Below are 15,137 nucleotides of genomic sequence, written 5' to 3'. Positions count from 1 at the left end.
TGTAAACGCATTTACAGTTTGCTTCAAAATTAGAGAAGTGCTTGGTTCTCACTTAAACCTATTAAAAGCTGCCTTTTATACGTAACGTTACACTTTCATTTCAGCTAACAGCGCATGCCTATAGCACGTGGATGGACCGATCACATAATTTACAAAATCTGTGACGAATATTGTTCCATCTTTGTCACTTTACGACTCCATTGTTGCCCAGCGTTTCCAAAACGTTTCGGCTTTCCGGGTAATATGTGCGTGCCGATCTCAGCCTGAGCGCCATCTTGTGGCAGCTCCTAGCGAGTTAGGGCCCAATAACCATAGACATATATAGATAGACGCCGCATTCACTGTGTTGCCGAGTCAACACGATACGTCAGCCCATCCGCCACATTGCGAGTGGCAAAAGTGCCATTTAAACTAATACAGGTAGACGTGGAAACCGGGTTTCCTGATGAAAAAACAATAACGTTTAAAACAGCATCGTTTACATACAACAGATTTTGTCAAATCGTTTAAATGCAATTATTTATATCCATTTATACACTAATAATGGCAATTATTAAATAATAATAATTATTGTTATTATTATTAAATAATTCCTCCCATATAAGTAACATTTCTCCATCTCCAAAACATTTCTAGACTTATACTGTTCTTACGCAACACAGTACTGAAGTATCGGTTAATGCCCGAGTCACCTCACGTATAGATTATTGTAATGCTATTCTATCTGGCATCCCACAAAAATGTACCCATCGCTTACAGCTCCTTCAAAATTCGGCTGCCAGGATAACAACCTGCTGTTCTAAATCCACTGAACATATTACACCGATTCTATCTCAACTTCACTGGCTCCCTGTTCACTACTGAATATAATACAAAATACTGCTCTGAACATTTAAAGCTCCCCCCGACCTCACTGATCTCCTACAGAGTTACACTCCCTCTCGCTCACTCAGACCCTGTAATTTGAGAGTATTCAGTCTGGCAATATGGTACAGCCTTAGTTTGTAGGAGACAGACACAACTAAAGACATGAGGGTAAAATGATAGTTGTCAATTTCAAACTCTGTTTCCTCAATGTGCTCCTTGAGAAAAAACACATCATCTGAACCAATCTCAGCCCGAACAAGCTGATTGATCAAAAAAACACTGACAGCTTGCCCTAATGTCGACTGTTGGATAACACGCTCAGCTACTTTGACCACCTTGACTGGACCCTCAGAAGGAATCATCAAACCTCATTTGTTTTTTAATGTGAGCAATTGGTAGCTTTGATCATATGATGCCGGTACAGCATCTGTTACCAAACTAGCATGGCACACATCACAGGACAGCTTTCTCAAAATCCTGCCTAAGGGCTACCTCCCACTGCTTCCTGTGGTGGATTTCTTTGGGAAATCTTCAAAGTTTGAGAAATGTTAAGAGCTAACAACAATCTACATAGTTAGTGACTAAATACGTTCAGCCAAAACGTTGTTTGGAGGCTCACTTGAGCACATAAATGCATAGCTTTGCTAGCTTAGCCTGGCTGTAGCTAAAGTTAAGATTATAAAATGGGATTTTCTAATGGCCAAATATAACCAAAAACAATTGTTCAGCCTTACCTATAAAAATGTAATCCCCCGGGATCTGATTTGGAGTGTACAGCGGTTTGCACAATCCAAAGCAGCACATGCATGAGGCATCTGTATCCATTATTTCACTCCACAGCAGTGCCACTCGCAATATGGCGACGACGTTGACGTATGATACTGCTGGTCGTGTGGCGCCTAATAATTCTATGTCTATGCCAATAACATTCAACTGCAGAGCCAGAGCACCGTACGTCACGTCTGGTCTGCGCCATGGTTATAGGACGGAAGTTAAGATTAGGGATTAGTATGGTTAGCAGGTAGCATAAATGGTTAAGGTTAGGGATTAGTATGGTTAGCAGGTAGCATAAATGGTTAAGGTTAGGGATTAATTTGATTGGTGAAGACCAAATATTGTTTATTAACAAACTGCAGATCCAGCCATGCAGTGATGTCACTTCCGGGCTGATGTAGACACATGGCCATCTTAACACATGGGCACTGGCTGGGGTCCCCTGGAGCATAAGGGCCCATGATGTTTCTGATGCCTGTGGATGTTTCTGTTTTACTGTCAAAACAGAGGCCCCAGTGCACTACTTTGCCAGAGGGCCTATGATTCTGTTAAGATGGCCCTGCGGTGACGAATGATGCTGTGGCTCTGCAGGTCGGTACATTTTTTTAGGGTAGCTCATTGGCACTCCTATACCCTGGTCAAGTTAAAAGTACTTTACAAAATGTGGGAAACTGATCAAATTCTTTTATTCCTACTCCTAAGAGAAGGAGCAAATTTGCATTACTCTGAGATTTTTGAGATAGTACCGTTTTACTCCGAGATGCTTGTTAAATATGCGCTCACTCCTCGGCAAACTGGTCTGAATTAATTACAACTATAAAACACAAAATAATCAAATGCAGTAATATTAGGTATGCTTTTGGCAGTCATAAACAGCCATGATCGTGGTCACATGATAAATTTCCAGATGTTGTGGACACAAAGAAGATTCTTTTTTTTTTAAATTTCAAGACAAATAACCAAACAAACAGAAAAAAATAGATCCTTCATGTGTCAAATAAGTAAACAAAAATGCACACATACAACACTGGTTCCTTAATGGTGTTTCATTGGACTCTGCAGCTCCTCATAGAGTCTCTGCTTGACAAGGAGACAGTTAAATCTGGGAAGGGTTCTTTCCTTATGAAATTGGTTCCTTGAGCTTTAAAATAATTCCCAATATGTGGGCAAAACAGAAATCTTTAATTATAGTAGATAGATAGATAGATAGATAGATAGATAGATAGATAGATAGATAGATAGATAGATAGATAGATAGATAGATAGATACTTTATTAATCCTAGGGAAATTCACATAATCCAGCAGCAGTATACTGATACAAAGAAACAATATTAAATTAAATAGTAATAAAAATGAAAAAAATTAAAATAAAATTAATCAAAACAAAAGTCTGTCACTGAAGCTACTCCTCTGTCTGGAGATGACACTGTTAAGTAGATGCAGTGGATCCTAGTAGATCACCTAGGAGGATACTGACAGATGAAGAAACCCAGAATTTAGTCTGCGGTATTGATTTCTGCACCCAGAGCTAAACTTTAGGAGTGCCAGTACCTTGTAATCCAAGTGAACAGAATAACAGTGGTGCTAATGCAATTGCAAAGGCTTCTCTAATAACCAATCAGAATGTGTACATAACTAATTAAGGGGATGCTAAGGGAGTTGACCATTACGACACCAAAGGAATGGCCGCTAAACGTGGGACTTTGCCTTCATACGTGACCGTCTTTTCCAGCAGTAAAAGCCATTATAAACACTAGTAATGCCTTGACTATATTTTAAACCAATTTAATGCATCTTGATTTTTCTATAAAAAATTTCTAGGTGATCCCAAACTTTTGAACAGCAGTGTATTTACTATACTAACTGAAAGCACATAACATACAAGATACAAAGCATTTTATCACTGCCAACGTGAATCATCAGGCTACTTTTTAGCACCCTAACCTGTTAAAGTTTGGGTTTAAAGGCTGCAGCGATGCTGTTGTGGCTTATTTATAATATTTACCAGTAACGGCGCACTGCACGAATACACTTGACTTGAGCATTCCTAGTTTTCCTGCTCTTTCTCTGTATGTTTATCATTCGTTTGCTCAGTGGTTGATACGCTTGCTGCTTCCTGAGCAGCTCTTCTTTTCTCCACCCTAGCGGCCAGCTTCTTCTCTTCTTCCGTCGGCATCTTTTCGCGTTAAAACTGATCCAAGTCAGTTTTTGTGTTGCAATTACTTAGCAGATTTTACTTAATTTTTCACTTAAGCTGGCACTTAAGTCTTCAATCTGCCTCAAGAGTGATTTAAGATACGAAGTGACGACAAAGGTGGTAGGGAATGAGAACGGCGTCCGTACGCATGTGCCACAAGGTGCCCTACTGCAGAGAGTTGATTCTACAATAAAATAAAATAAAAATAAAACGAGTAATAAAAATCATCACGCTGAAAGTGGACAGTAAGACGTCATGTAGTATATGTATACCAAATTTCAGTTCAATGGGTCAAACGGTTTGTGAGCTACAGGTGATTTAAAATCCTGGACAGACAAACAGACAGCCACAGTAGCATATTATATATAAAGATTAAACTCTTTATACATACATTGAGCAATAAAAGACAAAACTTACAAAATCAAAAGGCTAGAATATAAAATAGCTTATGTGAAACTGGAAATTTTAACACAATACAATCAGCATTTAGCCAGAGTTGGTACATTTCTACTGACTCTGATTTCAGTAAAACAAGAATTGCTTCTGCCCGAGATGCCAACTCCACAGCCCTACTTTTTAACTTCCAAATTTAAGTATATCGTGACAGGGAACTGGAGCTGATTACAACAGCAGCGAGCACAAGAGAGGAGCAAAACATGGACGGGTATGTCAGTTTACTGCAGGGCACACACAAATTGTCAATTAACCAAACTGAAATTGTGAAGAATTTCAGAATTGATGGAGGAATCCCACACATACATGCGGAAAATCTAAGAACCACCATGGACAACACCCCAGCCATGAACCAGGTTCAAGTGCTTATTGCTTCCGCTAACTATTTATTTCCAATTACTACTGAATTTATGCCACTGCCTCAACACCACAATGTGACCTCTGTATGGGTCTCCCCGAAAGATGCAACAGATTGCTTTAATTTTGCCATTGACAAATTAATCAGAATCTGTTGGCTCATTAACTCTTGCCATGCTAAATCCTTGATGCTTACCTATAGAGCAGTCAATGGGTCACCACCTACATACAGGTGCATCTCAATAAATTAGAATATCATCGAAAAGTTAATTTATTTCAGCAATTCAATTCAGAAAGTGAAACTCATATATTATACCAGCAATGGCACAGAATACACTTGACTTGAGCATTCCTAGTTGTCCTCCTCTTTCTCTGTATGTTTAGCATTTGTTTGCTCAGAGGTTGATGTGCTTACTGCTTCCTGAGCAGCTCGTCTTTTCTCCACCCTCGCGGCTTCTGTCGGCATCTTTTCGCTTTAAAACTAATTAATTCAGTGTTTGTGTTGCAATTACTTAGTACGTTTTCCTTAATTTTTCACTTAAGTGTTCAATCTGCCTCAAGAATAATTTAAGATGTGAAGAGGTAGAGGAAGTGATGGCAAAGGTGGTAGGGAATGAGAATGGCGCCTGTACGCATGCGCCGCATGGCCGCCCTGGTGGCCGCTGCCAAGAGTTGATTCTACAATAAAATAAAATAAAATAAAAATAAAAAGAAGAATAACCTTGGAGGTCAACCATCACCCTGAAAGCAGATAGTAGACATCATGTAGTATATGTGTACCAAATTTCAGGTCAATAGGTCAAACGGTTTGCGAGCTAAAGGTGATATAAAATCCTGGACAGAAAAATGAGCAGCCACGGTAGCATATTATATATTAAGACAGATTCAATACACACCGAGTGATATATTTCAAGCATTTATTTCTTTTCATTTTGCTGATTATGACTTATGAAAAAAGTTCAGTATCTCAGAAAATTAGAATATTGTGAAAATGTTCAATTTTGTAGACACAAGGTGTCCCAAATCACCCAGCTAATTAACCCAAAACACCTGCAAAGGTGTACTGAGCCGCCTTTAAATGGTCTGTCAGTCTGGTTTAGTAGGCCACACTATCATAGGGAAGACTGCTGACTTGACAGTTGTCCAGAAGACAGTCATTGAGACCCTCCACAAGGAGGGGACGCCACAAAAGGTCATTGCTAAAGAAGCTGGCTGTCCACAGAGTGACATATCCAAGCATATTAATGGAAAGTTGAGCGGAAGGAAAATATATAACAGCAGAAAAAGGTGCACAAGCAACAGGGATAACCATAGCCTGGAGAGGATTGTGAAGCACAGCCCATTCAACAATCAGGGGGAGATTCACAAGGAGTGCACTGCGGCCGGAGTCAGTGCTTCAAGAGCCCCCACACACAGACGTGTTTATCCGGGACATGGGCTACAACTATCACTTTCCTTGTGTCAAGCCACTCCTGAACCAGAGACAACATCAGAAGCGTCTTACCTGGACTAAGGAGACAACGGACTGGACTGTTGCTCAGTGATCCAAAGTCCTCTTTTCAGATGAAAATAAATGTTTGCATTTCATTTGGAAATCAAGGTCCCAGAGTCTGGAGGAAGAGTGGAGAGGCACAGAATCCAAGTTGCATGAGGTCCAGTGTGACATTTCCACAGTCAGTGACGATTTGGGGAGTCGTGTCATCTGCTGATGTCGGTCCACTGTGTTTTATCAAGTCCAAAGTCAGCGCAGATGTCTAGCAGGAAATTTTAGAGCACTTCAGGCTTCCCTGATGAGCTGCCAAAAGTACCAATACCTGATTTCATGACCATGGTATCACTGTGCTTGATTGGCCAGCAAACTTGCCTGACCTAAACCCCATAGAGAATCTATCAAGAGTAAGATGAGAGACACCAGAGCCAACAATGCAGACGAGCTGAAGACCGCTATCAAAGCATCCTGGACTTCCATAACACCTCAGCAGTGCCACGCCACATTGTTCCAGTAATTCATGCAAAAGGAGCCCTGACCAAGTATTGAGTGCGGACATGGACATACTTTTCAGTAGGCCAACATTTCTGTATTAAAAATCTTTTTTTTATTGGTCTTATGTAATATTTTAATTTTCTGAGATACTGAATTTTGGTTTTCATTAGCTATAAGCCATCATCAGCAAAATGAAAAGAAATAAACACTTGAAATATATCACTCAGTGTCAAGAGAATCTGTATGAGTTTCACTTTTTGAATTGAATTACTGAAATAAAATAACTTTTTGATGAAATTCTAATTTATGGAGATGCACCTACATATACGGAGGCACTCATGAGATCTTACTCGGGTCTGCTGATGAATGGCGTCTTGTGATGCCACCACTGTATAGCAACAAATCTCAATCCAGGCTCTCCTTAAGTGGAGCTCCTAGCTGGTGGAATGAGCTGCCCACCTCCATTTCAGCTGCTGACTCCCTCAATGTGCTTAAGAAGCATTTGAAGACTCTCTTGCTTGCTGGATTTCATTCTGATATTGGCTGTTAGGTTTTAGTAACCTGGGACTTGTACCTCACTTGTGTTTTATTCTGAGCTCTTCACTTGTGATGATCAATTTTTGTGACCTTGACACAGCCCCCCAAACTGATGTTTACTCGGTTCCATTCACTTTTTGCAAGTCACGTTGTATAAAAGGGTCTGCTAAGCAAATACATGTAAATGAATGACCACCTCAATTTTAAACATCGGTGGTGCATTTCAAACTTTTAAAAGGCTTTTATTTTGGCAGATCCAATTCTGTTCATTGTTGCTTATTATCACTTGCCCGTTTGCCCACAGGTTTACTTTGTCAGACTAACAGGCACTAGAGGAGGGCTGCATTGCAAAATTGGCAGGATAATAATAAAATATTATGTATTTTGCCAAAAACATAAATTAATAAGTGGGTAAAACCTAAAAACAACTGCATTTTATAACCCAGTAGATTCGTTACTGTTGTTATACACCATCATCCGACACTAAATGCTGTGGTCAATAAATCTGTGCCAGCCATGACACCCCTATGGTTTCTTTAGTTAAACCCAAATTGCCTTAAACAGGATTGTTTTGCCTCTTGTTTGTTAATTTTGAGGTATATATATGGTCTGTTTCATGCACACATTAAATTAGCCAATAAAAATCACTGGTGGCCAATGTATGGTTGGTGCCTGCATAACTTGGGAGTGCTCTGATGTGACCCCAAACAGGATAATTGACTTAAAAAAATGAAGTACTAATAATAATCATCATCATCATCACCTTTAAAACTATTGCCCCCAATGCTTTGCATAACCCAGCTCTGACCTCCAAAGGTCACGCGAAAAAGACACTTTATGCTCTGGCATTAATACAGTGTACCAAACACAATATAAAGTTTTACTTGAACCAAAAGTCCGTTAAAGGCTTGGCTTTCTGTTTCAAATCTTAAAGTCTTTTGTTGTCTGCAACAAAGCAACGTGGTTTAGCAAACTTCCCTTTTCTGGTAGCTTATTTATTTTCATACTCATCTTCCAAATCATGAACAAATTTGATATATGATAAGGATATTTGTGTATTTTTACATATATTACTAGCCACATATTTACAGTATAATGAAGTTTAAAGAAAACATATAGTGGATAGATTGGCTATTATTAAGTATTTAATTGTAAAGAAATTCCAAGTCAGTGTGCTTAATTGTCATACCGTTAATATACATACCTTGATACATTATATACAGTGCTGAAAAATTATTTTTCTTTGGGCCACAACTCAAAACATGTGACAATATAACAATACGTTGGGGTGGGTAATCATACATAAGAAAATGTAGTGCAAGAAAAACAACTGGCATACATTCAGCATATAATAAAGCATAAGAATAAAATGAAGAAAATACAGCAGACCTTTACAAACTATTCGGAAAAACCATGGATTCAATTTATATTAAAGTGAAACTATTTTTACATTATTAAAAAATGGGAATAGACTGACTTTTTAACCTGGCAAACGTTATTGTTTAGCAGTTTACAATCCCAGTTTTACTTTACAGTCAAAATTATTCAAGGCGTTTCCAAGAATATTCCAGATTATGACGGATTCATGCATATTGTATTATGAATTACAAAAATCTATCCATACTGTACTATTCAACGTAGCTAAGTCATCTGGGTATGGTTTCTATTGTAAATGTTCCGTACAATTTTTATAATTTGCTGTATTGGAAATATTCATTAAATAATTGGTAAGAAAAAAAGGCCTACACGGAACAAAGAAAACCTCAACGTTGCTTCTATCACCAGATGGACCGTAGCTAAAACTTTACACGAAATAAAAAAAAAATCTCAGCGTTGCTTTTTTTAATTATCAATGCATAACCGGATTTTTCATTTTTATAGTAAGTAATGTTCACGTCAATCCTATGAAGATCTCCGGTTAGAATTGATTTAAGCATAAATGGTGACTGACATAGATCTACGCATATAGTATCAGACCGTAGCTAAATCGTCAAGGTATGGCTTGGTATTGTAAATATTCTATATAATTGTGTTTAATTTACTTTATCGGAAATATTCAATATACAGTTTTACCACACAAAAAACCTCGACGTTGATTTTTTTATCAGTATATAACGGATTTTGTTACTTAAAAGTCTGTAATTGTCACGTCAATCGCAAGATCTTTGGACGGATTCATAAATGAATTGTGATTTACAAAAATTCTACAGTATTCGACCATAGCTAAGAACCTAAAATACACATCAAAAGCATAAAACAGAGTACCGAAGTCTGGATAATTAAATACAGTACATGGAGTAAGAACAAAATTGCCAGCCTATAAAACTAAAAACAGAACAGCAACTCGTTAAAAAACAAACCGGGCGTCCTCTCAACTTGGAAGAAAAGCTCCCCATCGTTATTTGCGACCTGTGGATTTCACTTCCGCATTAATCTATCAATTTGTTTCCGCACGGACAATATCTCTAGTGACTCCAAACACTAGGCGTCAAGTCACGTGACGTACCACCCCAGAACAGTGCAGGATGGTCGTGGTGGGAAGATGGCGGATATTGTGGAATTAAGGGTAGGCAACAGTTTGATTTTTTTTATGGCTTTACCCAAAATTATATTTTGCAAAGGTTTTAGAGTAGAAAACGGGTGTTTTGTTTCTCTGTGGGATTTGTTTGAAGTCTTTCAAAAAGGATTAAGTTTGCTGATGACGTTGTTTTGTAGTCACCGTTTAGTGTGCACTGTTATTAGTTAAAGTGGGAAATTTAAGCAGTGATGAAGGAGGATTTTGTTTTGTTTTTCTTTGGTCCAAAAAAGAAAACTGATCTAGACATACATTTGCACGCTTCTCCTACTGCTTTGTGTTTGTAAGATTCACCCTCTTTAATTTAAGTGGATGCGGGAATTGGCGTGCTTTTATTTTGGAAGTCCACGCTATATAGCTCGTGAGGCGATCCGTCTTGGGCAGTTGGACCGCTATCGCTTCTTGTCTTTCTGCGTCCCCTGACCAATTGTTAACGGCTTTTGACTTACAGCAACGTTTTATTTGGAATCTTTCTTGTACCATGACATCGTTTCCTTGTTTAATCATTCATCTCTCTTAATTCATTCATTTTACTTTAGCATTTCCCGATAAACGTACAAGGCAGCTGAACCTGGAATGTAAACAGCGTTAGTGTGTGTGTTTTATTTGTCTGCTATGTCGTTATTTTTAATGAGATGGAAATGTGCTTAATATTTTAGATCCAATTTGGTCGAGTTCGTTAAGGAAAAAAAATACGACGATCACGTAAGAACAAGCAAGCATGGACCATGTTTATAAAGGGTCAGTCGGGAATTTTATTTCCTTCTTTGTTTTTTTGTGGGATTTTCCAAATGGGCCCATCCTGCGCCTCACTTGCTGCTTTAATTTATTTAATGTAATGTGTTTTTTGTTATCTTGTTTTGATTAATTTAATGAAGGTTTTGCATGTCTTGCCATTATACTAATGATTATTTTATCTGGGGGATGGAGATGTATAAAACTGTAACTGCATTAATTGGGGTGTACTTAAGTGAACCTGACTTTCTCTTTTCTTAAAATCTGTTAGAGTAAGGCAATACAATCTTGGATGATTGAGTTTTAAAATGGTAGCCAATAAATCAGATGTTTGTTTTTGACCAAATATACTAAGCGGGAGAGTAAAAAAAAAAAAGGCAAGCAAGTTTTTTTTTAATGTTGCTTGCTGTGTTTTTGTCTATAATCATGTCTGCTAGGTTACACTCCTAACCATGCATGCATGCTATCACCGCGGCTTCGCTACAGGGAGTCTGGAGTTAACATCCTGGGTGCACCCTACGCTTAGGATGAATCTCCTCGTGCCTGCGTGTGTTTCCTTCCACGATCCAAGGATTATGCAGGTTAGGGGAACTGGCATTGCTAAACTGGTCCCAGAGTGAGTGTGTTCTCCCTGTGATAGACTGGCACCTTGTCCAGGGATTGAATCCTGCCTTGCGCCCGGTGCATGCTGGGATAGTCTCCGCTTCTCTGTGATCCGGCTCAGGATCAGAGGGTTTGAAAATGGATGGATGCATTCTTGAATACAATAAAATATAGAACATTGTTCTAAATCTGTTTACATGAAAATGCTTAGCCAGTACAATATTTTTCAAGTTGTGTAAAGAACCCAATATATCTTTAATGACTTACATACAGTATAACCTCATTTTTGTCACTTCTTAGGGTTTTTTTTTTTTTTTTTGATGCAAAAACTTTGTTTGGTGACCTGTCGTTTGAACACTTTTTATGGTGTGTCCCTGTGAATCATGCAGCAGTAGTTTATCATGCCAACATCCTAGCATCCCTGATACCTCCTGATGGAATTTTTCACCCTGCTCTTCACTCACCACTCCCAAGATTTTAAGGGAAAAAAATCTTCCAATTGTGAATTCAAAAAGGGAACTTCAGTATTCACGCTGCAACCAAATTCCTTAACACTAGAATTTCCAATGCTTACGAGAAAACTCGGAAATCCGGCCCACTTTAAATCCGCTCGCACCTCTCCATTCATTGTCTTTTGTCTTGTAAAAGTGTCGATAATCCCAAGCAGCAAACAGCTTGTTATACCGTCCCTCTGATCCCAACTGAAGCCTTGTTTATCAGGGAGTCAGGTACCTAAGCTAAAAAAAAATATATATCGTTATTTGGAACACATGCATTTCATGTGTATTCTGTGTCTACAAAGATCTGTGTAAGTGTGGGATGACAGGAAATGCAAGAGACAAACTTTTTCCATGATTTAGTACTAAAGACAAAATGTAGACATGAAGTGTATAATGTGTGAAGACTGAAGTCCAAATATCAGATAAGCATTTTCACAAAAGATACAAGTTTAACAGAACAAATGCACTTTTTTTCAAGACTATAACCAAAGAAAAAGAAATTGGGTTAGTGTGGTTTGTTATCATGACTTCTTTGGTAGTACAGCGGTTAGAGCTGTGGACTCCTATTCAGAGCGTCCTGGGTTCAAGTCTTAACGTGTCCCAAAATAGCTGTTTTGAGTAGTGAGCTGTTGTTATTACTATTATACAATAAAAACATACATTTGATTTGAGTCTGTAACAGCTGCTGTAAATGTATGGTTCTTGTAAAGGTTAGCTTTTTTTTTTATACAGTTTTATTCTCAGTCACTTTCACGCTCGCCCTGATCTGACACTGCTGTTTTCAAATAAAGATGAGCTATAACAGCTGTGAACATAGATCGGAGAAAGAGAACAGAAGCCCACCCCGCATGTAACATCCACTCACATATAAGAACAACGCAGCTGCACCAGGCGTAAAGGTGAAAGATCGCACTGTTTGGATAAAGGACGAAGCCCGGCGTCATCCTGCCAGTCAGTCTGCCCCACACCTGTCCTTCAAAGAAACAGCACAGCTTACAGAGCTCACCAACGTATCATGCTAACTCCTGTTTGTGATTATGTTTTGTGATGATCTTTACATACGAAGCATTTATGTGTTAGTTATATAAAAGCCAGGTCGAATGTTATTTACCTTGATTTATTTACTTCCTACAGAGTAAAGTCACACGTAGACAGCAGAGCTTCCTCTGTTTGATTGGCAAGGGTATGCTCACAAATTACACGTGTAATGCCACGAAAAATGAATGCTGACACTTTAGTACGCGAGCAGTGGTACGAGAATGCAGGTAGACTTCTTTTTTGGGCACATACACCATCCACATCTAAATACTAGCGTGGAGAGTCGCTTGCGTACTGAAGAGTCTGTAGCTTGAGGTGGAAGCTTCCATCGCACTTTTCCAGTCACTGTACTTTGTATATAAAAGTCAGATCGAATGGTATTTACTTTGATTTATTCACTTATCTTCCTACAGCGTAAAGTCACACGTAGACTGCAGATGTTCCTGTGTTTGATCGATACGGGCACGCTAACACAGTACATGTGTACTGAAGTGACTTTAGCTGCAGGTGGAAGCACCTGACGCACCCTACACAACTGTGTTTGATCTTATTCAGGAAAAGATCCCAGCCGCCCCACAGGAGAAAGACTTTCCAAGACTCTTCAGTACGCTAGTGTTTAGATTTGGACGGTGTATGTGCCCAAAAAAAAGGTCTAACTGCATTCTTGTACCATTGCTCACGTACTAAAGTGTCAGCAGGCATTTTTCGTGGCATTACACGTGTAATTTGTGAACATGCCCTTGTCAATCAAACAGAGGAAGCTCTGCAGTCTACTTGTGACTTTATGCAGTAGGAAGATAAGTTAATAAATTAAGGTAAATAACATTCAACCTGGCTTTTATATAAGAAACATATAAATGCTTCTTATGTAAAGACCATCACAAACAGGAGTTTGCATGATACGTTAGTGAGCTCTGTAAGCTGTGCTGTTTCTTTGAAGGATAGGTGTGGGGCAGACTGACTGGCAGGATAACACCGGGCTTCGTCCTTTATCCAAACAGTGCGATCTTTCGCCTTTACGCCTGGTGCAGCTGCGTTGTTCTTATATGTGAGTGGACATTTCTTGCAGGGTGGGCTTCTGTTCTCTTTCTCCGATCTGAGTTCACGTCTGTTATAGCTCGTCTTTATTTGAAAACAGCAGTGTCAGATTGGGCCGAGTGTGAATGCGACTGAGAGCATAAAACTGAATAAAAAAATGCTAACCTTTACAAGTACCATACATTTACAGCGGCTGTTACAGACTCGAATCAAATGTATTTTTTTATTGTATAATAGTAACAATAAGAGCAGCTCACTACACAAAACATTTATTTTGGGTCACGTTAAGACTCGAACTTCTGAATAGGAGTCCGCAGCTCTAACCACTATACTACCGAAGAAGTCGCAATAACAAGCCACACTAACCCGATTTCTTTTTCTTTGGTTATAGTCTTAAATAAAAGGGCACCACTTCTGTTATTTGTACCTTTTGTGAAAGTGCTTATTTGATATTTGGACTTCAGTCTTCACAAATTATACATTTCATGTCTACATTTTGTCGTTAGTACTAAAACATGGAAAATCTTTGTCTTTTAGCTATGTGTTCAACATTTCTTGCATTTCCTGTCATCCTACACTTACACAGATCTTTGTAGACACGGAATACTCATCAAATGCATGTTTTCCAAATATCCATCCATCCTCTTCCGCTTATCCGGGGTTGGGTCGCGGGGGCAGTAGCTTAAGCAGAGAGGCCCAGACTTCCCTCTCCCCGGCCACTTCTTCCAGCTCTTCCGGGAGAATCCCAAGGCGTTCCCAGGCCAGCCCGGAGACATAGTCCCTCCAGCGTGTCCTGGGTCTTCCCCGGGGCCTCCTCCCGTTTGGACATACCCGCAACACCTCACCAGGGAGGTGTCCAGGAGGCATCCTGATCAGATGCCTGAGCCACCTCATCTGACTCCTCTCGATATGGGGAGGAGGCTAAAATAACATTTACAAGACCAAAGGCCAAATAGAGGTGTATATTTTTTTTAGCTTAGGTACCTGACTCCCTGATAAACAAGGCTTCAGTTGAGAGAGGTTTTTGTAGGTGGGTATATGGGGTGGTATAGCAGGCTGCTTCCTGCTTGGGATTATCGACACATTTACAAGACCAAAGACGCTAAATGGAGAGGTGCAAGCAGATTTAAGGTGGGCTGGAGTTTTTTTGTAAGCTTTGGTATTTCTAGTGTTAAACCTAACTAATGAATCGTTCATGATTTCTTTAGAATTTGCATCTTTATTGTTAACCTAAATGCAGTAGTTCATCATCAAATTCTGTATGACAAATCAGTTCTCCAGAATTGGTAAAATGGCAATAATAAATAATACAATAGATGAAACAATACAAGGAGAAATTAAACGTTTCTTGCACCATGGGTCTAGAGTCCACTTCTGAATCCACAAGAAACAATGATTTCATGGTCACACAAATTGGAATCCAAATTTTGTAAGAATTTAACACGTTAAATACTTGTATTGTGTGAATATGGCGAATA

The 15,137-nt window shown here is 39.1% G+C and overlaps 1 protein-coding gene across 4 annotated transcripts in view; it reads left to right on the top strand.

The window, feature by feature from the left end:
* The first annotated feature begins 9,657 nt into the window (after window positions 1-9,657).
* The window catches only part of pias2 (protein inhibitor of activated STAT, 2), a 39,499-nt gene continuing 34,019 nt past the window's right edge, over window positions 9,658-15,137 (top strand). The window contains exons 1-2 of one of the 4 annotated variants that reach the window (XM_039758328.1): window positions 9,658-9,736; window positions 10,405-10,486. In XM_039758328.1, coding sequence (XP_039614262.1) covers window positions 10,467-10,486 — 20 coding nt within the window. In that variant the 5' untranslated portion in view covers window positions 9,658-9,736; window positions 10,405-10,466. Of the gene's footprint in view, window positions 9,737-10,404; window positions 10,487-15,137 lie in introns of those variants that run through there. The other 3 variants (XM_039758325.1, XM_039758329.1, XM_039758326.1) reach the window with 3 other exon arrangements.

Source organism: Polypterus senegalus, chromosome 7 (assembly GCF_016835505.1).
Source record: "Polypterus senegalus isolate Bchr_013 chromosome 7, ASM1683550v1, whole genome shotgun sequence".
NCBI lineage: Eukaryota > Metazoa > Chordata > Cladistia > Polypteriformes > Polypteridae > Polypterus > Polypterus senegalus.
The sequence above is the reverse complement of the archived record's forward strand: the minus strand, read 5'-3'. Positions and strand labels throughout refer to the sequence as shown.